The sequence below is a fragment of the Pristis pectinata genome, chromosome 10 (genome assembly GCF_009764475.1).
Source record: "Pristis pectinata isolate sPriPec2 chromosome 10, sPriPec2.1.pri, whole genome shotgun sequence".
NCBI lineage: Eukaryota > Metazoa > Chordata > Chondrichthyes > Rhinopristiformes > Pristidae > Pristis > Pristis pectinata.
Genome location: NC_067414.1, coordinates 35,420,689 through 35,446,186, shown reverse-complemented (window position 1 = coordinate 35,446,186; position 25,498 = coordinate 35,420,689). Strand labels below are relative to the sequence as shown.

Sequence of the window (25,498 nt, the reverse complement as noted above, 5' to 3'; positions counted from 1 at the left end):
AGAGGAACTGTGGAGAGGATGTCCATGTAGGCATCCATCTAAAGATGACATAACCCAGAGTTTGGAGGGGAGGAAGGTCCATTCTTTAAACCTAATCTGCCCTCTTCGGGATTCAGTTAGCTATAGCTTCAACTCCTTGCAACTTGTGATCACCCAGCCTCTTCCAATGGGGCCACTTCTTGGAAAGTTGTCCACGTGAGTGCTTACTCTTCCTGTTTCCTACTCTGCCATTTAAGTGACAGAGGATAAATAGGAAGAAGAGCAATACCCTGAGCTTCACCACAACCAATATGTGGGAGTATCCTGATCAGAGGTGAAGCTGTACATTCATCCCGCAAACCCACACATTGTCCCATGAGGTAGTGACCTGAACCTTTATAATGCTTCATTGCACTTTCTTACTCCTTTGCTGTGGGAGGTGGTAAGTTTCCTGTACCCGGTCCAACATTTGTCAGATGTTCTGGCAAAGAGGGTACAGTGTATGAGAATTGGTCTACGTCTGACCTCAGTCTGTCGCTCCGAACCAATGCCCCATATCGGTGTATATCCACTAATTCTATCTGACCTATCCTGGAAGAAAGCATTGGGCAAGAGCACATGGTGCTGTTTTCTAAGGAACATAGTGTCCCAGTGAGCCAGTTGAATTTAAGGAGGTAGTCATTCAATATCTTTCTTTCCCGATACTTGCCAATCATGTTAAAGCTGTGATCGCTGGCACTGTTTCCCTGCTGCAGTTGGTTGTTGCATTGAATCTACACAAGCCATCCACAGTGACATAAATAGTATGAGGACATACAATAGCTGCCTTCCCTGGACTGCACCCCTTCAACAGTGTCCCAACAGCATGTCCTTGAATCACATCACATTGGGGTGAATATAATGATACACAGCCTAATTCCCTTTCTTGATTTCCCCCATACTTTCTACTTGTTTCACATCCCTACATGCATGGTAGGTGAGGATAGGTATTACCACCATTATCCCTGACAGCATTCCATCTTCTAAAAAAGAATCAACATTAATAGAATACCTTTGAGTTGGCAACTGGTCATCTTGGTGGGTTTTGATGCTAGGTCCCTAATCTGACTATAGGGGCACCTCCCCTTGGTGAATCTGTCTCAAGTTTTCCTCGGTTTGCTTGGATTATCCAAATGCCAGATGTGGAGCAGGTATCATATTCTGCTGTCCTTTATCCAAATTATCCACTTCCCTGGACAAATCATTGTGTCCTCGCATCCTCTTTGATATCTGGTGCCAACCCTTTAGCCCATGTGATCAACATCTGGGCATTCCAGAACCCTGTCTGGATTTGCTGCCATCCCCTAATATCCCCTTCAGCTGATCATTGAGGGTCTGAATCTTTTGATCCAAGTTAGCTATATCTAGGGTGTTCACCATCTCTGCCCTGGGGTTGCACCCTATTTACCAGCCCCCTTCTTCTCCTTCTCAAATTCCCTTGAGATTTTCACTTCTCCAGGCCACCTCTTCCCAAGTCCAGACCTCCTCTCGTGTTACGGGCGGGTTTGCTTGTGCCTGGGTCTCCAGCTTGATCACCAATTCCCCATATGGAAGTTGGGTTCGGTTTGAACACCACAAGGGTAGACATAAACTTGAGATGTCAGAAGACCCTGAGTATCAACTCATTGTGTATATTGTCATACAAAAGCTCAGCATCTTTAACTAAAGCAAGTCCATTTATTGATCCAAGCACTTGTTCCAGATACATGACATGTTTCTTTGTAACCTTGGTTGTCATGACGGATCAGGTGGTGGTTTACGTGTGGGTTCAACATCAGGACTGTCTTGAAAGGTGAATATTGTCACATTTCTGTTGGGCATCTCTCCTTGGCTTCACTGGTGCAGGGTGATTCACCCACCCCCCTCCTTCCCTCCCGCCTCTGAGAACACACTCCACCAGCTGTCAGTTCACATCTGGCCCACCCATTAGGCTGAATGGGTCATTGGTCACACAACTTGCAGTTCTCTTCCCCTACCCAATGCACACAGTACAATATAGTTTCTATTCCAAGGTTGACATTAATCTGACCATCTCAGTACAGCCCATTTATGTTAAATATTAGAGAGACACAAGAGAGTGTGTTGCAAATTTTTGATCATTCTATAAATAGGGGAACAGAAAAGATTAGAGGTTTTTACTAGTTGCTTGTTTTCATTTTTATTTCTTTGTGATTAGCTTTATTTTGACATCCATTTACTGTGAAAATTCCTCCACACATTTAGATATCATGTTTCATTACACAAGCAGAGCTCCAACAGATACAAGGAATTATTGACAATTATGCAGAGAATCATGTGAACAAGAGTGCACAAATAATGATTTTTTTCAAATTTGTACTCTTGGATTTATGTCTTTTGAGAGTTTAGACATAGGAGGCAACCCTATCCTACAAAATATTCTTTCTAATAAAATTAACATTTCTATAAGAGAAGACCTGCTGAAATGAAATTCATTTCTTCCTGAGTAGATGATATGTGGGCTTAAACTCAATCAAGCTCTTCCGCCCACAAATTAAGCTTGCGTGGATGACGTGTTCAACGTCATTTGTTCATCTAATAACATAATTCTCTCTGCAAGAAATTCATCCATGCTTGTCCTGGGGCACTCTCAGCATACATTTTTAATGGAGCAACAAACAATGGGCTCAGTGGGTTGAGCAGCATCTGTGGGGGGAAAGGAATTGTTGACGTTTCAGATCCTGAGTAGGGGTTCAACCCAAAATGTCGACAATTCCTTTCCCCCCATAGATGCTGCTCAACCCGTTGAGTTCCTCCAGCAGATTGTTTGTTGCTCCAGATTCCAGCATCTGTAGTCTCTTGTGTCTACATTTTTAATGGTCTTTCTTTCTCCACAGCAAGGCAATGGTGAAGAGGGGCTCTCTGAGCAAGTCCCACATTGGCACTGGGAACTTGACCCTAGTAGCATTAATTTGTTTGCTCACCTGTTTTTCTCAAGCCTGTCAATAGCACCCCATGCCCAACCAACCATACACAATACCATCCCCTCCCAAGTACATGACCCTTTCTCCAGACCCAATTTACTCATGCAACCACCGGCCCAGCTATTGATTCAGAGTCATTATTGGCCCCAGTCCGCTTGCTTCCCACCCATGTCACTGGGCACCAACCTGGACCTTTCCCCTCAATCACCCTCTGAAGCTGACGCTGGTTCCAGAACCACCTACTTATCCTCACCCTCTCTGCAAAGGTCCTGCCTGCAAAGGAAAGGCTTTACTCATGCACAAGCTCCATTCAGTAGCACTCAAAACCTTGGAACTCAAACACTAGGGAATTTGCAGTGGTTAACCCAAAAACCAAAACTGTCACTGGCCAACCACACAACCACAATTCAGTATGCCTTTGCCACAGAAATGAATTTTTAGATTAGTATTTTAGGGGAATGACAATCCACAGATATATTAGATTATTTTCTTGATCAGATGTTGCTCAGGATTAAATCATATCTTGATGCAGTTTTAAAAGTTCTGATCCTCATTAAATAAGTGTTATTATTTCACTATTTTTACAAGAAGACTAGGGGCATAAGAACATAAGAAATAAAAGCATAAATAAGCCATTTAGCATCTAATGCCTCCTCTGCTTTTTAATCAAATCACAACTGATCTTTTACCGTACTGTCACTTTGCTGTACTAACTTCATACTCCTTGACTCCCTTAATAGCTACAATCTATCAATCTCTGTCCTGAATATGCTGAGCAAGTGAGCCTCTACAGCCCTCCTGCACATTGAATTCCTAAGGTTCACAAGCCTCTGGATGGAGAAATCTCTTCTCATTTCCGCCCCCATATTTTGAGGTTGTGACCCCTGTCCAAAATATCCCAGCCAGAGGAAATCTCAATCTGCATTTACCTCATCAAACCCCTTAATAATTTTGTACATTTATTTCAATAAGATCGCTCTGAAATGTGAAGGTTCACACTATTTTTCTGATTCTGTGTTAACTGCAGCTATGAAGAATACATATCACTGTCCATGAAGGAGCAGGGTAGCACTGACAGCATCTTCAGAATTTCCACATTTTAACCACATATGTACATACTCCAGAAGTTGTTGTTCATGTTGTAGAGCAATGAAGACAAACACTGACAGCTTCAACTGCAAAATGTGGACTATTATTGAAGACCACAGATGTCCATACAGATCCCACTGTTCCACTCACAGACAATTTATTCATGGTCTGTTAATCTGTTTCAGTGATATATTCACTTCACAAACTATTGATTTGCTCTACAAATGATTAAAATTAAAAATGTCAGTTTCTTGAAAATATGGCTTTCTGGTATTGACCTAAGATGAATGGTTCAATGAAGATAATTAACAGGCGATCAGACTGCTTATATTGTTCATTTTAATGTTTGTGCTTATTGATAGTTTTGTAGAAAAAAATAGAATTGCACAGACAATAGTGCTATTTGATACAAAGGGGGAAACACATAACAGGTTAAATTCAATATTATGGAGTAAAAACAAACCTGGGTTTTGAAAATATAATGTAAGCATAAAGTGCTACAGTGTGTCACAGATCAATGAGCAACTGAAGGACAGAGCAAGGCTCCAAGTATACATTTACATCAGAAAGGCTATTTTCAGAGTTTCCATTTCCTGTAGAGGTCAATGCCATCAGAAAAAGTAAAATCAGAAATCCAAGCAATGTGCTTCAGGAAATCACACACAACATTTGCCAAAATTCCCAATGAGCACGCTCAGTGGGTGAGGTTCTCTACCGAATGCACAGAGTTAGGCAATTGCTCAAACTTTAACCAGTTTTCTCTTTTGCGTGTAATCTGTCTGCCGGAAGTTCAAGCCTTTATAGTGGTGGCTCTGAATATTTGATGCCATTATATCACTTTTCCCTGTTTATCAAAAATAAAAGTACATGCTCCTTTTATTATCTTAATATTAACACACAGTATTTCTGCAGTAACTAAGAGTTATTTTTCCACACTGTCAATACTGATTATTATCAAGTGAATGTGATGAGCTGCAAGTAACAAAAGGGAATTCCATTTCTGGAGTACATTTAAACAGCACAATACCAACCTTTTGATTTTGATTTAAATGTCTTGGATTATCAGGAATGCTACATTTTTCTTTCAGAATTCAATTCAGTTTTTTCACCAACACAAAAACTGATACTGAGATATTGAACTCAACATCTGCAGCAGTTGCACATCTTTTTCTCTCCAGGACAACTGTTCCAACCGACTTCACCAACATACTCATAATCTGATATTGATGCTCAATTATGCTACGTTGTTGGAGCTGACATATTTCAGATGCAACTTTAAATTGAGCCCCTCTTTGTCCTTTCAAGAGATGTAAAAGATCCAAGCAATGGAATTCTCCAATATTCAAGCCAACATTTAATCGTGAATCATCATAACTAAAATTCAGATTGTTTAATCATTATTTTAATGTGTGTGGTTTGTCTATCTCTTTGCCCTGTGTTGTAACACTTCAAATCTAAGTCATTTTGGAATATCCTGAGATTGCAAATGGTACCATGTAAATCTATTTATAACGTATGTGATTCCTGTTATGAGTGTATGTTGTAACAGGTGGGATCCATTACAAAGTTCCTTATAATCATTCCTATCTAACAATAAAGTTGAGGGCCTCCACTAATCTTATAGAGGCTGAGGCTCACATGATTATAATAGACCAGGATAAGAGTTAATCAGGGATTCCTGGAGATAAACTGGTGAATTCATTAAGATTGATGGTGCAGTGCTAAACCCGGGGAAAGGTAAGGGTATATTTTTATCGACCACTGAGTTATTATCTGAATTGCACAATGTAACCGAGTAGTGAAAACATATTAAACAGTAATGTTCTAAGGGGAATTGGTAAATATTTCTGAGGGCACAATTGCAGGGCCATCGAAAAGGAGGTGGTGAATGGAACTACTTGAATAGATATTTCAAGGAACCTGCCCAGGCACAATACGGTAAATAGCCTCCAACTGCCCTGTATGACTTTTTTTTCCCAATCACATTCTATTTTGCTGTGACTGGATAACCTTTATCCAGCATTGACCAACTCCATAACTTCAACAGAGACAGGAGGAAATCACTAAACCATAAGTTTTATGTAATTTACAAACTCAGACTGGGTTAATTAATAGTGATTACTGTGTTACCAGCTTCTGAAAGTCTATTCAAAATCTCGTCCATAGGTACCTGGCTCTTGTTCATCCATTTCATCTGACAAGTTTCAGAACCAGGTCAAAAACCGTTAAAATCAATTTGAGCCTTTGGGCAATTTCACTTGTATTGGTTCTTCCAGTCTGGATGCATGCAAAAGTCATTAAATTTCAGGATGGCCTGGAAAGCTGTGCTTTCGATCTGACTTCACCCCAGGACATACTTTGGTAAGTGTATTTTGAAATAAGGCGCCTAAGTGCTTTGCTCGAAATGGTTGATGCACATTTTTTCAATCACTGTCGGGTTTACACTTAAATCTAACAATGTCCCATCCAGAAGTACCCATTATCAATTTTGAATTGAACTCACTGCCAGTAAGGTTGGTGGAAATCAGAGCTTTCAAAAGGGAATTGGATAGGCTCTTGATGGAAAATAATTTGCAGACACGGGAAAAAGATGGGAGAATGGGACTGTGTATTGCTCTGTGATGAGATGGACAATGGGTCAAATTTAATTTACAGTACAGATAAAGGCCATTCAGCCCAACTCTCCACTCTGCTGTTTGTGCTCCAAAGGAATCTTATCCCATTCTACTTCATCTAACCCTGCCTGTACATTACCTTATTCCTTTCTACTTCATGTGATTATCCAGCTTCTCGTTAAAGGTATCTGTTCCGTTTGCCTCAACTACTCCTTGATTTAAGAAATTTCACCACCAAACTATTCTCTGAACAAAGAAGTTAATGCAGATTCATAATTTATTCAATAACAAATTATGAAGGATTTTAATGTGAATATATTGATCACTTTTTGAAATAAAAACATTATTTCTTTGTTCTTTTTAATCATTAAGCAAAAAGTCTGGACCTCAAAGTATTATTAAGCTAGCTTTAAACTGAGTGTTCGCTTTGTCACTTTCAAAAATCATATTTGCAGCCTCCCATTAATTTATGTATTGTGTTCATTCAAATTTGTCAGATGTGTCCTGATAAGATGTGAATTCCTTTCATTATCAGGATGTAGTAAAATACATCTAAGTGAAAGCCCACATTTTGAAATATGAGTGATGCATCAGGGGTTACCATCATTTTAGCAGACAGAAGAAAAAGCCAAAGAGAGATGAAGAGGAGTTACATTGGACCCAAATTAACCCCGAAGAAATGCCTTTTATTTTCAAAGAGGAAAGTTAGAATATGTTTAGAAAAATAGAAAAAAATTACTGCAAACCCTATGCCAGGTGCTCTCCTTAATGGGTGTGGTGATTCAGCAATGAAATGTATGAGTGCACTTCCATGCCCTTCTGGCTATGGAATGGTCACACACTGCACCCAGCACATATTAGTTCTGCTTGTTGGAAGAGGAGAATTTTAGTGGCATTTGCTAGCCTTTCTCACTCTCATTACACTCCATTATTAACATCACAGCATAGTAGTTTCCACTTCACTGCAAAGCAAAACTTAAATGTAGTTTCACAAAAGTGATCAAGTTCCCCTAATGAAATTAAATATTAAACAATTTGATATCATTAGGACTGAGTGCAACATTCAATTCAAATTCCTTAATATTCAGTGAGCCAATCTTCATCCATAGAGTGTAGTGTAAAACCGTGTAAAGAGACTGCAAGTTAGTGAATGTTATTTCTGGTATTCTTAAATATCCAGTCCCATTCTATTTACTTACATCTAGCTACAGCCACTTATATGTGGGCAATGCTAATTTTTTCAACGATTTTCTGCTGTTCACACAAATAGTCAAAATATCAAAGTCCAGTTGATTCATTAGTATGGCACTGATTTGGCTATGCAGTATATCAATGTAGTCATTGATATACTGGCTATTGGCTATCAAATGAAAATTAAGAATAAGGGGTTGACAACTTAAGACAGAGAGGATGTGATTTTTTTCCTCTCTCTCAGAAGCTTATGAGCCTTTTCTTCAAAGGCTGGTGATAGCAGAGTCTTTGGATATTTTTAAGGCAGAGGTAGATATACTTGATACGCCAGGGAGTGAAAGGTTACGGAGTTAGGCAGGAATGCAGACCTGAGGTTACAATCCAATCCACCATGATTTTACTGAATGACAGGATAGGCTTGAGAGCAGAATGGCCTACTCCTGCTTCTAACTTGTATCTTCATATAACATCATTCATTAAATACAATTGCCAACAAACAAAGCAACCTCAAAATAAAACATTGATATTGTCAATCATTGAAAACATAGGCAAGCACTTATTAAAAAACTGGTCAAAACTAACATGTTATCCCTCTGGTCCTATCACAGGTATACATTGTATCACACCTTAACTTCTTTCTTTGTTCCTTTGCCGCTGATACTGATTTGCTACGTATTGATTCTGTGCTACACATGGGACATCTATCAGGAAAACAAGAGGAATGGAAGGTAAATTATATGTTTAATACACAGAACAAGTAAATGAACAATGGAAGATTGTTTTACCCGAAATGTTTTGTATTTTTGTTGTTGATTAGCTAAGGATTTTCTTAACTTAAAGAATCATGATATTGTTGGCATTTATTGCTAATTGCTCTAAAACTAGGTAGCTTGTTATGCCACTTCAGATGCCAGTTCTGAGTAAACCAGTTTTCGGCTAGACTGGAGTCACATGTGGGCAAAACATCTGAGGACAGATTTCCTTGTTACATGTTTTTATGACAGCTCAGTAGTTTCATGATCACCATTGATGATAATAGTTTTGTTTAAATTATAGATTTATTTAACTAACTGAATTTAAATTATGAGGTTCCAGCAGTATGATTTGAATCCATATCTACAGAACAATGGTCCATACCTCTGGATTACTGATCTACTAACATGACAATTACACTACAATATCTCATATATGGCAAGTGTATGTTCTGCACACAAAAACTCACCTTCATATTATACTGTAACAGTCTTGCATAAAAAACTATTAAGAAAGCTGCATATAAGATGTCAGCTTTGAATGTCGTCATCCCACTGGATAAATGGGACTTAACAGAGAACTCAGGGGCAGTTTGTCAAGAGTTAATGGCTCAGGACTCTCAAGAAGTACAGAGATGTTGCAAGTGTTTCTTAAACTGGTGTTGTTCAGCTTACCAACAACAGGACAGGTGGTCTTCACCCGCTTGTCTAGTTGGCTTGCAAGGTAATCTGGAGCAGATGTCCTTCTTCAGGTACTTTGTCTAGGCCTTGGCTGGTTGATCATTTATCAAAAGGAGCATTAATCATTATAAGCAAGATAACAAATGTCAAATGGTTAACCAGCCAAAGAGGAATGGGCTAGTTTTAGTAACTCATTGTCTTGGAGACTGCTCATCTTGCCAAATTCCCTTTTGAATTCAGTGCAGGATCTCTCATGTGAGGTGGAAAAAACACTTCTGCTACATTCTTATGCTTGCTTGTGAATGAGAATTGCTTGGATACCTCGTCTTCAGCAAAAGCTCATCTTGCCTTGGAGCACTGCTGTCAGTGAAGAGTGTAGATGAGAGGCAAATGCTTCCTAGGTACATTGAAGGAGTTAGATGCTGACTAGTGAAATGATGCATAAAGTTTAATATATATAAAGTGTCAAATGAGCATATATAGTATTGGTAGGAGGAAGTGGTAGGAGCAATTTGTAGGGATCATGCTATGTAACCCCCCCGTGTCTGCGTGAGTTTCCTCCGGGTGCTCTGGTTTCCTCCCATGTTCCAAAGACGTATGGGTTAGGAAGTTGTGGGCATGCTATGTTGATGCCAGAAGCCTGGCGACACTTGCGGGCTGCCCCCAGAACATTCTACGCAAAAGATGCATTTCACTGTGTGTTTCCATGTACATGTGACTAATAAAGATATCTTATCCTATTTTATCTTATCTTAAATGGCACAGGTTTAAAATATGTGCAGAAACAGAGGGTTCCAAACACATTCCCACAAGCCATTGACTACTGCGAGATCAATGAAAAAGCTTTAAAAAAATCCCACATTCTGGATTCATGGCTTCATAAATGGAACATTGAGTGAAAAAAAACAAGGAATATATCATAACTATTCATAAAACGGCGATTAATGATAGTTGGAATATCATCTTCAGTTCTGAGCATCACAATTTAGGAAGGATGGCAAGGCCTTTTGTAGCCTGCAGAAAAGAACAATACAGGGATCCCAGATTTTGGTTATGCAGAGAGACTAGAGAAGATGGATCTGTTCTCCTTAACCTGAGGAAGTTCAGAAGAAATTTTAAAGTGGTAGTCAAAATGATGTAGAGTTGTGATAAATGAGGAGGGGCATAAGGTTTTGCAAATGGAGATCACAGATTTAAGATGGTCAACAAAAGAATCAGAGACAACTTGAGGATTCATTAGGAAATTTAAAACATGAAGATACTGGAAATCTTAAATAAAAACAGAAAATACCAGAAACACTCAGTTGGCCAGGCCGCATCCATGGATAGAGAAACAGGTTAATGTTGCAGGTCAAAGACCCTTGATCAGAACTGGGACAGAGAGAACACAAGTTGGTACTAAGTTGCTGAGAAGGTGGGGATGGATAGCACAAAGAAAATATTGGTGATAGGGTGAGGCCAGGATTGATGTGGGGATAGTTTGTAAAGATTCTCCAGTCAAGTGGGTAAATTGCATAGTTAGGGGATGACAATTAAAAAAAAGGAAATGGAATGTGTCACAAATATCAGGGCAGTGGGGGCATGCCCAGCAGGTCAAAATGTGCAAATGGAAATAAAAACTGAGGCAATATCACTGAAGGATAACTAACAGCAGAAATGGCCAATGCTGATATAGACAGAGAAAGTGAGTTAACTGCAGTTGGAAAATTCGATGTTGAGTCTGGAAGGCTGCAATGTGCCCATACAGAAGATGATGTGCTCTTCCTCAAACTTGTGTTGGGCCTCTTTATAACAGTGCAGGAAATCACAAACAGATAGGTCGGAGTGGGAGTGGGATGGAGAATTAAAGTGACAGTCACCAAGGCTGCCCCTCTCTGTGTTTGGTTTCTGTAGTGCAGCTGAGGCCCACATTGTGAACACTGAATGCAGTACGCTTGATTGGGAGAAGTGCAAGTGTATCACTGCTTCACCTGGAGAAATTGTTTAGCTCACTAGATGATGGGAATGGAAGAGTTGAAAGGATAGGCAATGCTTCACCTGTGGTTGTATAGAAAGTGCTAAACAACAGGGAGTGATTGGTGGTGATGGGTGAGTGGACCAGGGAATTGCATTGAGAATAGTTCCTTCGAAGTGCTGCAAGGGGATGTGCCCGATGGTGGAATCTTGTTGAAATTGTGACTAATGATTGACTAAATATAGAGGCTGGTGGGGTAGATAATGAGAACCAGGGGAACTCTTATTCCTGTTCTGTTCAGGAGGAGAGGGGGTGAGAGCAGAAATGTGGGAAATAGATGGTCAAGGGCACTTCAGAGGAACCTTTCTCGAAAGTCTTTTCACTGGAGCAAATGCAACAGAGAAGGAGGAATTTGGAAAATGCAATAGAGTTCTTGCAATAGACAGGTTGGGGAGAAGTATAGTCAGGATAGTTGTGGCATATGAGGCTTGTAATGAATTCTGGAGGTTAGCCTATCCCCTGAGATACAGAGAGAGAAGGAAGAGACTGAGAAGGACCATGTAAAAGTGAGACCAGGATGAAAATTGGCGGCAAAATTGAATTTACAAGTTCTGTATGTCCTAGGAACAGCACCATGACAGTCGTTGATGTGCCAGAAAAAGAGTTAAGAGAGTGGCCCCATGTGGGACTTTTCCATGTATCCCACACAAATGACATGCAAGTTCCTATTACAACCCCATTTTAATCTAGGAAGTGAGTGAAGGAAAAGCTGTTCAAAGTGAGGATAAGTTCAGCCGGGTGAATGAGTGTGTTGGTGGAAAGGAGTAGACGAGCCTCTATTCAAGAAAGAAGCAGATGGCCCTGAGACTCACCTGATGTGGGATGGAGGTGTAGAGGGATAATACATCCATGGTAAAGGGATGCCAGTTGGGACCAGGGAATTGGAAAGTGTTACACTTGTGGAGAACATGAGTAGTGTCACTGATATCTGGGGAAAGGAAAGGGACAAGGAGCAGAAGGATAGAGTCAAGATACGAAGTGATAATTTTGGTGGGACAAGAGCAGGTTGAAAGAACAGGCCTGCCTGGAAAATCTTATTTGTGGATATTGAGCAGCATGTAGAAGTGGCCTTTGCACTATTAGGCTAGAAACCAAGGAGAGAAGAGCTGCCAAGGAAATGAGGTTGTGACTGTGCGGGAGACAAGGCCTGATGTTCTCTGATGGGGGTCAAGGTCCAGAGGGAGCAATGAAGAAGTGTCTGAGAGCTGATGTTTGGCCTGAACACCACACCCTCGTTGACAGCTTTGATGTCTATATTGGGGTTGGTTCTTAGTGAGCAGATTGCTGCAAGTTCAGAAGATGTTAGTTTAGAGTGAATGAGGGGAGTGGAAAAGTGGAATAAAGTTTTCTTATTCTTGCTCAGTGGGTTGTTGTGATCTTGAATGCACATCCGAAAAGAAATCTTGCATTAATATTACTTTTCACAACACCAGGAGCTCCTGAAGTGTTTTATAGCCAACCTCAGTATCCACAAGATGGTATAGGTTGTCAGTAACAGTATTGCCAAAGAAAACGAATCACCAGTAATCTGATCAATGATAAAGCAAGATTTTGTGACATTTCACATTTCACAAGGAAAAAGAGTTTCTCTGAAATGTAGCTGCTGTTGTAGGAAAAATAGCAGCAATTAGTGAATAGGCCTAGAAATTGTGCCAGAGAAACCAGCATTGCATAGATGGAAATTGCATCAGTACAGCCTTAGCCCCCTTTGCACACAGATCCCAAAGAAATAATGCCAGTTGTTAATATCATTTTGCCCTTTTTTTGCTTGGTTTTTGTGTAGTGCAGTTTTTTTCTGTCTTCCAGCTGACCCAATTGGTGTCAATATTCACGTGCCACATAAAATGTATTACCAATAAGATTTCTGACCACGTTGATCTGAATAAGAACTGGTGGTGTACACTCATGGAGGAACCAGCTTTTAACAAAGCTGAAGCTCAAGCTGAATATTATTTAAAAGACCACACACATTTCTCCTGCAGCCATAGACAGAAGGCTGCACAACCCTCTGCTACACAAGCCTCAAGTAGATTGACCCAGACCGGATCCCAGTCACTATATACAGATGGTTTCAGAGATTTCCCATCAAAGATAAGGGGACAGAAATATTCGAAGAAATTCTGCAACAAGATAAGTGGTTCCATGTTTATCAGATTAGAAATGAGTACAAGGAAGCAAAAGGCATTCGACTCCACTCTAGGGCAGGAGGCAAAAGACAGGAAATTATAGGTCAATTAGCCTGACTTCAGTGGTTGCTAAGATGTTATTAAGTCCATTATTAAGGATGAGGTTTTGGGGTACTTGGAAGCACATGATAAAATAGGCCAAAGTCAGCATGGTTTCCTGAAGGGGAAATCCTGCCTGACAAATCTGCTGGAAATCTTTGAGGAAGTAACAGGCAGGATAGACAAAGGAGAGTCAGTGGATGTGGTTTACTTGGATTTTCAGAAGGCCTTTGACAAAGTGCCACACATGAGGCTGCTAAACAAGATAGGAGCCCATGGTATGACAGGAAAGGTACTAGCATGGATAGAAGATTGGCTGACTGGTAGAAGGCAAAGAGTGGGAATAAAGGGGGCCTTCTCTGGTTGGCTGCCGGTGACTAGTTGTTCTGCAGGGGTTCGGTGTTGGGTCCATGACTTTTCATGTTATATGTTAATGATCTGGATGGCGGAATTGACGGCTTTGTGGCCAAGTTTGCAGATAATACAAAGATAGGTGGAGTGGCTGGTAGTGTTGAGCAAACAGGGAGTCTGCAGAAAGACTTGGACAGGTTGGGAGAATGGGCCAAGAATTGGCAGATGGAATACAGCGTAGGGACATGTATGGTCATGCACTTTGGTAGAAGGAATAAAGCCATAAACTATTTTCTAAACAGGGGGTGAATTCAGAAATCGGAAGTGCAAAGGGACTTGGGAGTCTTAGTGTAGGACTCCCTAAAGGTTAACTTACAGGTTGAGGCAGTAGTAAGGAAGGCAAATGCAACATTAGCATTCATTTCGAGAGGACTAGAGTATAAAAGCAAGGATGTAATGCTGAGGCTTTATAAGGCATTGGTCAGACCACATTTGGAGTATTGTGAGCAGTTTTGGGCCCCATATCTAAGGAAGGATGTGCTGGCATTGGAGAGGGTCCAGAGGAGGTTTACAAGAATGATCCTGGGAATGGAAGGGTTAATGTATGAGGAGCATTTGATGGCTCTGGGCCTGTACTTGCTGGAATTTAGAAGGATGAGGAGGGATCTCATTGAAACCTACTGAATATTGAAAGGCCTGGATAGAGAGGACGTGGAGAGGATGTTTCCAGTAGTGGGAGAGTCTAGGACCAGAGGGCACAGCCTCAGAACAGAAGGACGACCCTTTAGAACAGAGATGAGGAGGAATTTCTTCAGCTAGAGGGTGGTGAATCTGTGGAATTTATTGGCCATAGAGGTCAAGCCACTGGGTATATTTAAAGCATTGGGTGTATAAAATATCAGCACACCATTGTACGCCAAAGGGCCTATACTGTGTTGTAATGTTCTATGTTCTATGTTCCAAAGCGGAGGTTTATAGGTTCTTGATTAGTAAGGGCATCAAAGGTTACGGGGAGAAGGCAGGAGAATGGGGTTGAGAGGGAAAAATAAATCAGCCATGATCAAATGACGGAGCAAACTCAATGGGCTGAATGGCCTGATTATGCTCCAATGTCTTATGGTCTTAAAATAGGTGACACAACAAACACCCTCCACTTTTCCTTATAACTCTGACCTTGAGGAGTAGCCAGTGTACCAACATTCCTTCAGACACCGGGGAATGTAGGCATGCTACAGTGATGGGTAGTACTGGGTGGGGATAGTAGAGGCAGGATCCTCCCAGAGGAGCAGACACAAGGTTCTGAAGAACGGTAAGACAGAAGAGGCAGAAGGCATATGGCAGGAAGTTAGAAAGGAGGTGTCCATAAGGGCAGGAGTGTCCTATATTGCATTGCAATACAGCTAATTGCTCCTCTGGGTGTGAATGCAAAAGTCATATTGACCAAAAATCAAAGGTTCCCCATACTTCTATTTTTTTAAGGATTGAGCATACATGGCCTATCTCAGCAGAACAGCTCGCACACATGCTAAGAAAATGCTTCTGAGAGAGTGTGGCCCTGACTTTGACTTTGAAAGCAGTGCAGACATTGCTTTTGTCTGCTTTTTGAGATTTATCTATGACTCCAAACCCAATAAGTATTGGTATTGGTATTAGTTTATTATTGTCACTTGTACCGTGGTACAGTGAAAAGCTTGTCTTACAAACCGATCGTACAGGTCAATTCATTACACAGTGCAGTTACATTGAGTTAGTACAAAGTGCATTGATGTAGTACAGGTAAAAACAATAACAGTACAGATTAAAGTGTCACAGCTACAGAGAAAGTGCAGTGCAATAAGATGCGAGGTCACAACAAGGTAGATTGTGAGGTCATAGTCCATCTCATTGTATAAGGGATCCGTTCAGTAGTCTTATCTCAGTGGGGTAGCAGCTGTCCTTAAGTCTGGTGGTATATGCCCTCAGGCACCTGTATCTTCTACCCGATGGAAGAGGAGAGAGGAGAGAATGTCCTGGGTGGGTGGGGTCTTTGATTATGCTGGCTGCTTCACCAAGACAATGAGAGGTAAAGACAGAGTCCAAGGAGGGGAGGCTGGTGTCCGTGATGCGTTCATGTCCGTGGTGAGTGCAAGCTCACTCAGGTGTTTGTGATCAGTCTAGACAACAACACTGAAATGTAGCACTTTGCGTTAATTTTATTTGAATTGAAAAAAAACTTGGTCCAGAACAGGTGAACTGCGTTCCATTTTCCAAGAAATCTACGAATGCTTTTATCAGCCTTCCAGATTCTCCCATAAGCTTCATGGTTTTCAAACAAAACACAGTTGAAAAGAGGTGCCATACATTTGGAATGCTATTTATCTGTATGAGATTTGTTTATCTGGTAACTGAGTAACGTTAAATAAAGTCCAGATACCACACCACACTGAGATTGGGACTGGGAGAGGAGGGGGTGTTGGGTCAGACACCAGAGAATTACATTTGATGAACAAGAATTACTAATCTTGCCAGACTCTTACTCCTCCTCCCATCTCAACCATTTCTAGTTAAATAACAACAATTTAATGAATTTTACACAGGGAAATCAATATATCAAGAAAAGAGTTGGATAGAAAATCATAATTAAAAAAACACAGGGAAAAAAACACCCACACTAAACATTTACAGGAAGCACAATACTACTGAAGTCGAAAATAAAATCAACATACAGATGAGCAATAACGGTATGGAAGTAACGTGCTGTAGAACCATAACCTAGCCTGGAGTTAACCAACAGTGTAACACAGTCTTGTTTCAATCATGATCATGCTTTGAATTATACAGTTATGGGGCTGTAACATCGGTCAGCTCTGAAACTGATCAAACCTCTTAAACAGGAAAAGTTTTTTTTTGGTTTGTTTTAGTGTATAAACGTTTTCATACCTTTTTTCTCTCACACCATCCAATTAATTCAAAAGAATTGTCACTTATAAATTTAATCTTTACATAGCTTTTATTATATATTCTGTTATACCAGTAAATGATTTTAATCAATTAAGGGTAATATTTTCATACTTACCAATCAAAATGTAGGACAACACTTGAAATATCGGGAATTATTTGATTTGAAAAAAAACCTGAAAATGTTGCAAATTGTAAATCAATCTAGACTTAAAGGAGCAGGATTATGTATTTTAACAGCCTCGATTTTGCTGTCAGAAGCAAGCCACCTATAGGTGCCACCGACTTCCAGGTTAAGTTTGAACTTAACTTATCCACATCCCTTGGTGACAATTTAAAAGACAAAGGTGGCCAGTGGTGGAGTATGCTTGCAGACTAGCCAGCAAAGAACTATCTGCAATTTTCAGGGTGTCAGTGCTTGAGCATGCAATGTAGAAATCCTGAATTTGTAGGCACTTCCATGGGGAAATTGTACCCTGCACTTTTGGGTGTTTGCAGCTGATTTCTATTCAGGTTCTGCACCATTGACCTTTTCCATAAGAGAGCCTTGTATCCTTTTTGATCCAAAGTGAGTCTTTAACACTCTAATCTTCCTTTTCCTCCTTCTTAGGCAGTCCCTTAAGGTTGGGGATGACTTGTTTCTAATCCAGTTCCGTGGGTTTAGAGGTGGCTGATGAAGCCTATGTGGGAACTGCAGCCCCTGCCCAGATGGGGCAGTTGGTGTTTGACAGGCGAGTGGGCGGGCAGGTTGGGAAGTGGTGCTCATCTTTCAACACTTACACTGGGCTTTTGTGTACTCCTGATGAATGGATGTGGTTCTCAATGCTGTCCTGAATGCTCCAACATTTCAGCATCCAGATATTCCCATGAGTCATGTTACACTTTTTTAAAGAGTCTTTAAAAACATCCATCATCAAAGTCCCCCACCATCCGGGCTATGCTATCTTCTCACAGTTACCATCAGGCAGGAGGTACAGAAGCCTTAAGTTGCACACAGGCAGGTTCAAGAACAGCTACATCCCTTCAACCATTTGTTCTTGAACCAACCAGCTCAACCCTAATCACTACCTCAGTTAAGTAACACTATGATCACTTTGCACAACAATGAACTTTTGTAATAATTGTGTTCTTTCTTGTACAATTCTTGTATAATTTATGTATGATTTATGTTTATCTTTGGAACGTTGTGCCTCTAACGCTATGTGCCTGTAATGCTGCTACAAGTAAGTTTTTCATTGCACCTGTGCGTGCACATATCTGTGCATATATAGAACATAGAACAATACAGCACAATACAGGCTCTTTGGCCCACAATGTGGTGCCGACCTTCAAACCACTCCTAAGACTATCTAACCCCTTCTTCCCACATATCCCTCTATCTTAAATTCCTCCATATGCTTATCTAACAGTATGACAATAAACTCTACTTGACTCGACAACTTTGAATCATTTCCTCTGTCTAATCTCTTGCAACTGTCTAATACCATACAAATGATAGCAAGAACTTACAACTGAGGAATGAAACCCCACTAATATGCACCAGATGCCATTCCATTTTCTTCTGAACACAATCAGACCAAGGATCAGGATACAACTCAAAATATACACACAGTACAGAATACATAAATGGACAAAATTTAACTCCAAATATTATAATCACACTATTTTACAAACTATATAGAAAATATCAAAACAGCAGAATATTTTTCCTGAAATATTTTTTAATATTGTCATATGTTATTAAACTCTTTGTATTCTCTTTTTATAGTTTATACAATATTAATGATTTCCCTTCTCTATCTTGTTCACACTGGTCCTATTCATTTCTTTTATGCCATGACATACTTTCACCTCTTGTGCCTTTCAGTGCATAATTTATGGGTGGCATGGTAGCGTAGTGGTTAGCGTAATGCTATTACAGTGCCAGCAATCGGGGTTCAATTTCCACCACTGTCTTTAAGGAGTTTGTACATTGTCCCCCGTGACTGCATGGGTTTTCTCCGGGTGCTCCGGTTTCCTCCCACATTCCAAAGACATATGGGTTAGTAGGTTAACATGGGTGTAATTGGACAGCGTGGGCTCTTTGGGCTGGTAGGGCCTGTTACCATGCTATATAAAAAAAGTTTTAAAAGTTTTAATCAGAATTCTCACTGGTATATCTGGGAGCAGAAAGCAAAGCTAAGAGCATTGAATAGTTAGTTATGACTCAGGAAAACCACACCAATGTATATGCATTGTGGCCCAGGTGTACCATAAATGAATGAAAAGAGGATAATAAGACAATGAACGAAAGAAAGTGAAATGTAATGTAAGGTTTGGTAAGACAGGGTATACCTGTGAAGGGAAGACAAGGGAGCAATCCTGAAGAAATATTAAGTTGTGGATTGAAGCAGCTCAGGGAATCAAGTTCTTTCTGCCAGGATTCTCTAAAATTGCAGTGAGTGAAAATTGTAACTTGGGGCAATACATCTGTTTTGAAGGAATGTGATTGGCATTGTTCATCAACAGCAATTTTTGAGAGAAAATTGTCAGGATATCCACACTCACTATAAGGCACTGTGTGGAAGACTGGCACAAGTTTAATGATTTTCCTGCAATACGCTTCAGATGATTTCTGCATGACTGTGTTCATTTACTGGGGAGCTATATATGAGCCTATATTAACTTGCATAATGTACTGTCATAGCTGAAGCTCCTAAGGCAGTGATTCCCAGATGGTTGGAGTGAGGTGGCTTGAGGGGTGACCTCTGGAGAGTGCTGAGACCACCTTAGGAGAGAACAGTTCACATATTTAATTCTGCATTTGAGATGGCAATGGCAGAAGTGGACACCTTGATTCAGGAGTGGAGTGCTTAAATCCACCCTAGCTCACCTGAATGATGCTCATAGTTAGCCCATTATTGCACGAAGCTGATCCCAACATTATCTTCTGTGATGGACTCATCAATAACAATGACAACAATACAGGAAAGATCCATTCTTAAAGAACTGTTCAAGTGAGTTTACTTCTTCCTTCTGGACCTACCGTCCTTGATTAAGCCTACATTGTTTCTTTAGCTTGTTGCTGAAGTCCATTGTTGTAGTAGTACAGGAAGTCCCCGACTTACAAACGCCCGACTTATGAACATCCATACTTACGAACCGACCTTCGTGGTCCCCGGGCCAAGTGCGCATGCGCAGACACTGTTCCGAGTTACACACAAAATCTGGTTATGAACAGTCTCAAAAACAGAACCCATTCGTAACCCAGGGACTTCCTGTATAGTCAAATATAAGTTGCATGATAATTGTTGGCATTCCTGTCTGCCAAAAATCCTGCTTGCGTAGGGGAGTTATACATATAGAAAGGCATGATCAGATTATGCATTAGGAAGTTCTGATTGCATTGACTTTCCACTTCAGTACACACAACAAAGATTTGCAACTCATCTAAGTTTCTAAACTGTGGTGTATGTCTTTGTGTGCATGTTTTTTCCATTGGTTTTGTCGGATCCAGTTATTTTCGAATCTACAGGTTCTTTCAGGAGTCCAGGAATGAGTTGAAAACAACTTGGTGCTTCACAAAGTTTTATTGGAAAAGTTTGAAACAAAGAAACAGTCACAGAGCACATGGCACTAGCTTTGATGAGCCGAGACAAAGGGAACAAAAGAAAGCTCAGGCCAGGGGGGAGGAAGAGCAAGAGAGAGAGTAACAAAAAGCGACACCTTTTATACCTGAGATAAGAGATGCTCTTTAGCTAACAATAGTCCAATCAGGAAACCTATTAGATACTTGTGGCCAAACCAACCAATGAAAAAAACCCACATATTCACCTGATGGACGAACCAATAAGCTAGTAAGCGGCCATTCCTTGTGCGGCCACTTGAGGTGTATTAAAGATGATACATGTTAAAAAAAAACTAATTAAAACAGTCAAATCCAACAGCTTCTCAATTACCTTCAAGTACCATGGCACCTCAGTCAGTTCCTCATGATCCATCAATGCAACAGATCCCTAACAATGCGACATTTGTAATTATATATATTGTAGGAACTAAGCTCAGAATTAAAAATTGCATTATAATTGCTCCTGTGCCTATTGATAGCATTTGATCTGAAGATTGATATCCTTTAAATTATATTTTTATCAGGCTGGAACCTGCTGTGGAATGTTAGAAATTCAACACTGAACAGCTGACATCTCTCAGAGTGATTGCCACTAAGTTGGGATTTCTGGGTGACGGCAGAAGTCCCAAACCATTTGGCTGCTCCTCACTGGTGATTCCACAACAACAGTGCAATGTAGAACTGTTCTTGGCCTAGTGGTGGAGCATGAACTTGCTGTAAATAACCCAGGAATTACATTGGGGAGATTGCCTGCTGAAATCATGAGAGCCTAGACTTGGCACAGGAACAGACAGCCTCTTACTTTAAGTAGAGAGGAATGGCTGACTGTGATAATAAGGTGAGAAAGAGTGCAAAGAAGATTTACAAGAATATTGCAAAGGACTAGAGGGCCTGAGTTATAGAGAGAAGCTGGACTAGCTAGGACTTTATTCATTGGACCTAGGAGACTGAAAGTTGGCCTTATAGAGGTGTATAAAATCATGAAGGTCATAGATAGGGTGAAAGCACTCAGTCTTTTTCAAGGGATAGAGAATCAAAAACTAAAGGCACAGGTTTAAGGTGAGAGGGGAAAGATTTAAAAGAGACCCGAGGGGCAACTCCTTCACACAGAGGGTGGTGTGTATATGGAAAAAGCTGCCAGACTAAGTGGTTGAGGCAGGTATAATAATAACACTTAAAAGATACTTGGATAGGTACATGGTTAGGAAAGGTTTAGAGTGATACGAGCCAAACACAGGCAAATAGGACTAGCTTAGATGGGCATCTTGGTGACTATTGGGCCGAAGGGCCTGTTTTTGTGCTGTATTACTCTATGACTTTATTTTAATTGTTTGCTTATGTTTTGGGATTGGTTAATCAGGTTTTGAATTTTTAGTATTTAGTAATTCTTTCATTGATTTTAAATAGTATATTAATGTTTTATAATGCGTCTAAGTGGCAGGTACTTTTAGAAGCATTCAAAGTGCTGGATAGTTTTGACAGCTGGCAAAGCCTGAAGGATGCTGTTTCGTCGCAGTCAAAGTCTCTTTTGTCATTTTGTGAGTGGACATGTTCTGATCCACTGACCTGATGGAATTGCCTCATGCAGGGCCCTCTACATTTAGCATAGAGGTGACTGCAGGTAACAAGCACACAACAATCTGGCATGCAGATTACTGGGTGTCTCACCATTCATAGCAGATTCTGGCCCTATGAAATCCAAGGACTATGTCCTATATTAGTAATCTCAGACTCACTAACAGATTCACATTTTTGACTATTTATGTATCTTAAGGTGTTCTTACTTACTGTTTGTAAAGATGTTAATTTTTAATATTATAAAATTATTTACTTAAAGTTTAATATTTTTAAAATATTCTTGAATGCTTGGGACATTTAAATACTATTGTGACAGCTGAGCTTTCCCTAGTGCACCATTGGAGGCCCTGCCACAGTTAAAGCCACACCACAGAAGTCTGTTTTGCTTTGGGCCAGAAAAGGAGACCAGACCCTTCATGTTCAGATCTGTGGGAAGACTGGGGATCATAAGTCCATCTGGGGAGACGTGGCCAGCAAGATCTGATCAATCTTTAAAGTTGAATAGCATTGTCCTGACACTGGTGAAGGAAGTGAAATGGGCTGCACTAAAATAAATAATTTTGTCTGTTTACCGTTTAGGTATGATGTAACCATCCCCAGAGCGCGGCTCAAGCGACTAACCAAAATGGTCCTGGTTTTGGTGGGTGTTTTCGTCGTTAGTTCAGCGCCATACCACGTGATGCAACTGGTGAATCTCAAAATCACTCAGCCGACCACAGCATATTTCATTGGCTATTATATCTCTATCTGCCTCAGCTATGCCAGTAGCAGCATTAACCCATTTCTCTACATGTTGCTCAGTGGCAACTTCCAGAGGAGGCTGACTCGCTGCACAAAGATTCAAATGAAAGCAACTGAACATGAAATTATTAATATAGAGAGCACAATAAAGTCAAGTTATTAAATATAAGTGTTATTAAGGCTGAGATAAATAATTTTTGGACAATAAGGGATTTGAAGAATATGGGGATCAGGCAGGAAAGTGGAATTAAAGCCAGGATCAGATCAGACATGATCTTTTTGAACAGAGGTGCAGGCTTGAGGGGCTATAAGGCCAACTCCTATTCCTGTTTTATGTTCTTATTTGACCTCATTGTTTCTTTGTAAGCAAAAAAAAACTATTCAGAAGTATTACTGTTAAGGTAATTATATTAATACAAGTTTCAATATTTAAGTCATTATCTTATAGAAAGGCATTTTTGGATTATAAGTATATAATAGTTCTGCATTTAACTTAGATGCAGTCTGACTAATTGGCCTACTTCTATTAAGCAGAGTAAAATCAATCAGGTGTAAAGAGTGTTCTGAGTCAATGGAACTGAACTGAGCAGTGTGTCGGAATATTGTAATCTCTGCCCTGTCAGTCTGAAGTCAATGAAGAGAGAATCATCTATCAAAATATAGCAAGAGCCAGTATTTGAAGGAAATTAAGTCTAAAATGTAATCTCTGGGATCAGATCTTATTCCAAGAAGCAACAAAAAAGGGATTGCCTTTCTACAATAGAAACTTCTGAGGTGCAGGTCAATATCCATTGTAAAAACAAAAGCAGTCAGAGCCCTGATGTGCAGCTCTTTCACATCATTAGTTGGAAAACATTCTTAGTCTCCATCATCCTTGTCATCCATGCGTTTTATAAAAATAGCATTCATTTAAAATGACTTAATTTGCAGCTTCAAAATAGAAATAACTTTAAAGAGCTGCCGTTGCATATTTTAGCCCTTCCTCATGTAAATTGCAACAGAATCTTATAACTAACAAATTTTGGCACGTATTTCTGTACTTGTGAAAAAATGGCTTCAAATAGTTAATATTAAGTGTGGTTACATGCATTAGTGTTTAAAATTAAGGTTTTAAATATGTTTTTGAAAAAAAGATACCCATTTCCAAAATAGTAAGCTTTCTTGACAAATATTACATTTTTCCTTTTACCTCTTTTGCAACTAATTGAATTGAAATATTAGATAAATAGTTTAATGGAAGTAATTGTAGTAATTAGGATCAATATTAAGAATGGTTTGACAAAAATATGATGTGAACTGTTATGTTAATTTGTTTATTATCTGGTGCTCTAAAATGATATGAAAATGTATAGAATTGCATGTCTCAGTTCCATGTAGTACAAAATGAGCTGTTGCTTGTAAAGAAAAGTCCATGTACATGATAAAAACAGTGTCTGCGCTGATCAAAATTATAACACCATGTTATTCATCTACTTTATCCTATAAATTGAAGTCTTACAATATTTGCATGTGAGCAAAATAAAAAGAAAGTTTTAGGTTTAGAGTTTTTGTTCCTTGATTCATGAAATTATTGCTTGTGCCTCTTTTCCTCATTCTAATCAAATTGTTTAGTCTTTCTGCTTGGCCTATTATTTCCACCCCTGTCTTTCTCTCATCACAGGACTCTCAGACTATTTATTTTGTTTTTGCATTGGCGTTTTACTGGCTCCAAGACTTCTTCATTCTGATCATCAATGTTTTTAATCATTGCCCGTCTTATCATTTTCTTCCATGTGATTTTCATTCCTTTCATATTGGCAGGTTATATACAGTATACAGTAACTACCACCATTTCTTTCTTTCAGCTTCTTCGCTTTGTGGGGTTTTAAATCCTAGCATGCATTGGAACATATGTGAAAGGCATTGCGTTGGGGACCATGTTAATTTCTTCCAAGGCTGCAGCAAAAAGGATTTTCTTAATCACATGGCCTGCAGCATATGCATCTGATCAACACTGTATCATTATAGTATCTACTTCAGAGAATCATAAAATCATTACAGTGCACAAGGATGCCATTTGGCCCATTCAACCTGTATTGGCTCCTTGTAGGACAATCTATTCAGTTTGAATGCCAGCACTTTCCCCATACTTCTGCATTTTTTCACTTATAAATGTTAATCAAATTCCCTTCATAAAGCTATAGTTGAACCTGCATCCACGATACTTCTAAACAGTGCATTCAGATTGCAACTATTTCCTGCATGAAAATGTTTTTCCTTTTTTTTACACTTTCAACTTTCACTACTCACTTTAAACCTGATTCTTCAGCCTTTGCCCTCTCTACTAATGGGAACAGTTTCTTTTTTTACTGTATTTAAACCCATTAAAAATTGGTGCAACTTAGAGCCAGGCAACACCTTTCGAGGCTCCAGTGAAGGATTGCATATTCAGCAAAGTCTACATATCACCTAAGGCTTGATGATGAGTTGCTATCAGGTGTAGCACATGAGAAGGCTCTGATTTATGAGGGAAGCAATTGGCCGAGTCATTAACATGGTTAAAGATGACCTTCAGCCATGTTAAAGGGCAAAAGCTGCATTGAGCATGGCTGTGAAGGCGGCCACACACAATATTTCATTGCCTCAGGCTCTTTCCTGTCCAATATTGGAAATGTGTGCAATGCTGCACAGAGGGGGCAGCAACCCCCAGAAATGGATGCAATATTCAGGCATGCAACTGAGATCATCAGCCTAGGCTTGTCAGAAGCTGTACAAAGT

At 39.9% G+C, this 25,498-nt stretch overlaps 1 protein-coding gene across 2 annotated transcripts in view; it reads left to right on the top strand.

The window, feature by feature from the left end:
* The window catches only part of mchr2a (melanin concentrating hormone receptor 2a), a 36,448-nt gene extending 13,518 nt beyond the window's left edge, over positions 1-22,930 (top strand). For both annotated transcript variants that reach the window (XM_052025120.1, XM_052025121.1), the window contains exons 4-6: positions 6,216-6,410; positions 8,464-8,583; positions 22,580-22,930. In XM_052025120.1, coding sequence (XP_051881080.1) covers positions 6,216-6,410; positions 8,464-8,583; positions 22,580-22,904 — 640 coding nt within the window. In that variant the 3' untranslated portion in view covers positions 22,905-22,930. The remainder of the gene's footprint in view (positions 1-6,215; positions 6,411-8,463; positions 8,584-22,579) is intronic.
* The last annotated feature ends 2,568 nt before the right edge of the window (positions 22,931-25,498 follow it).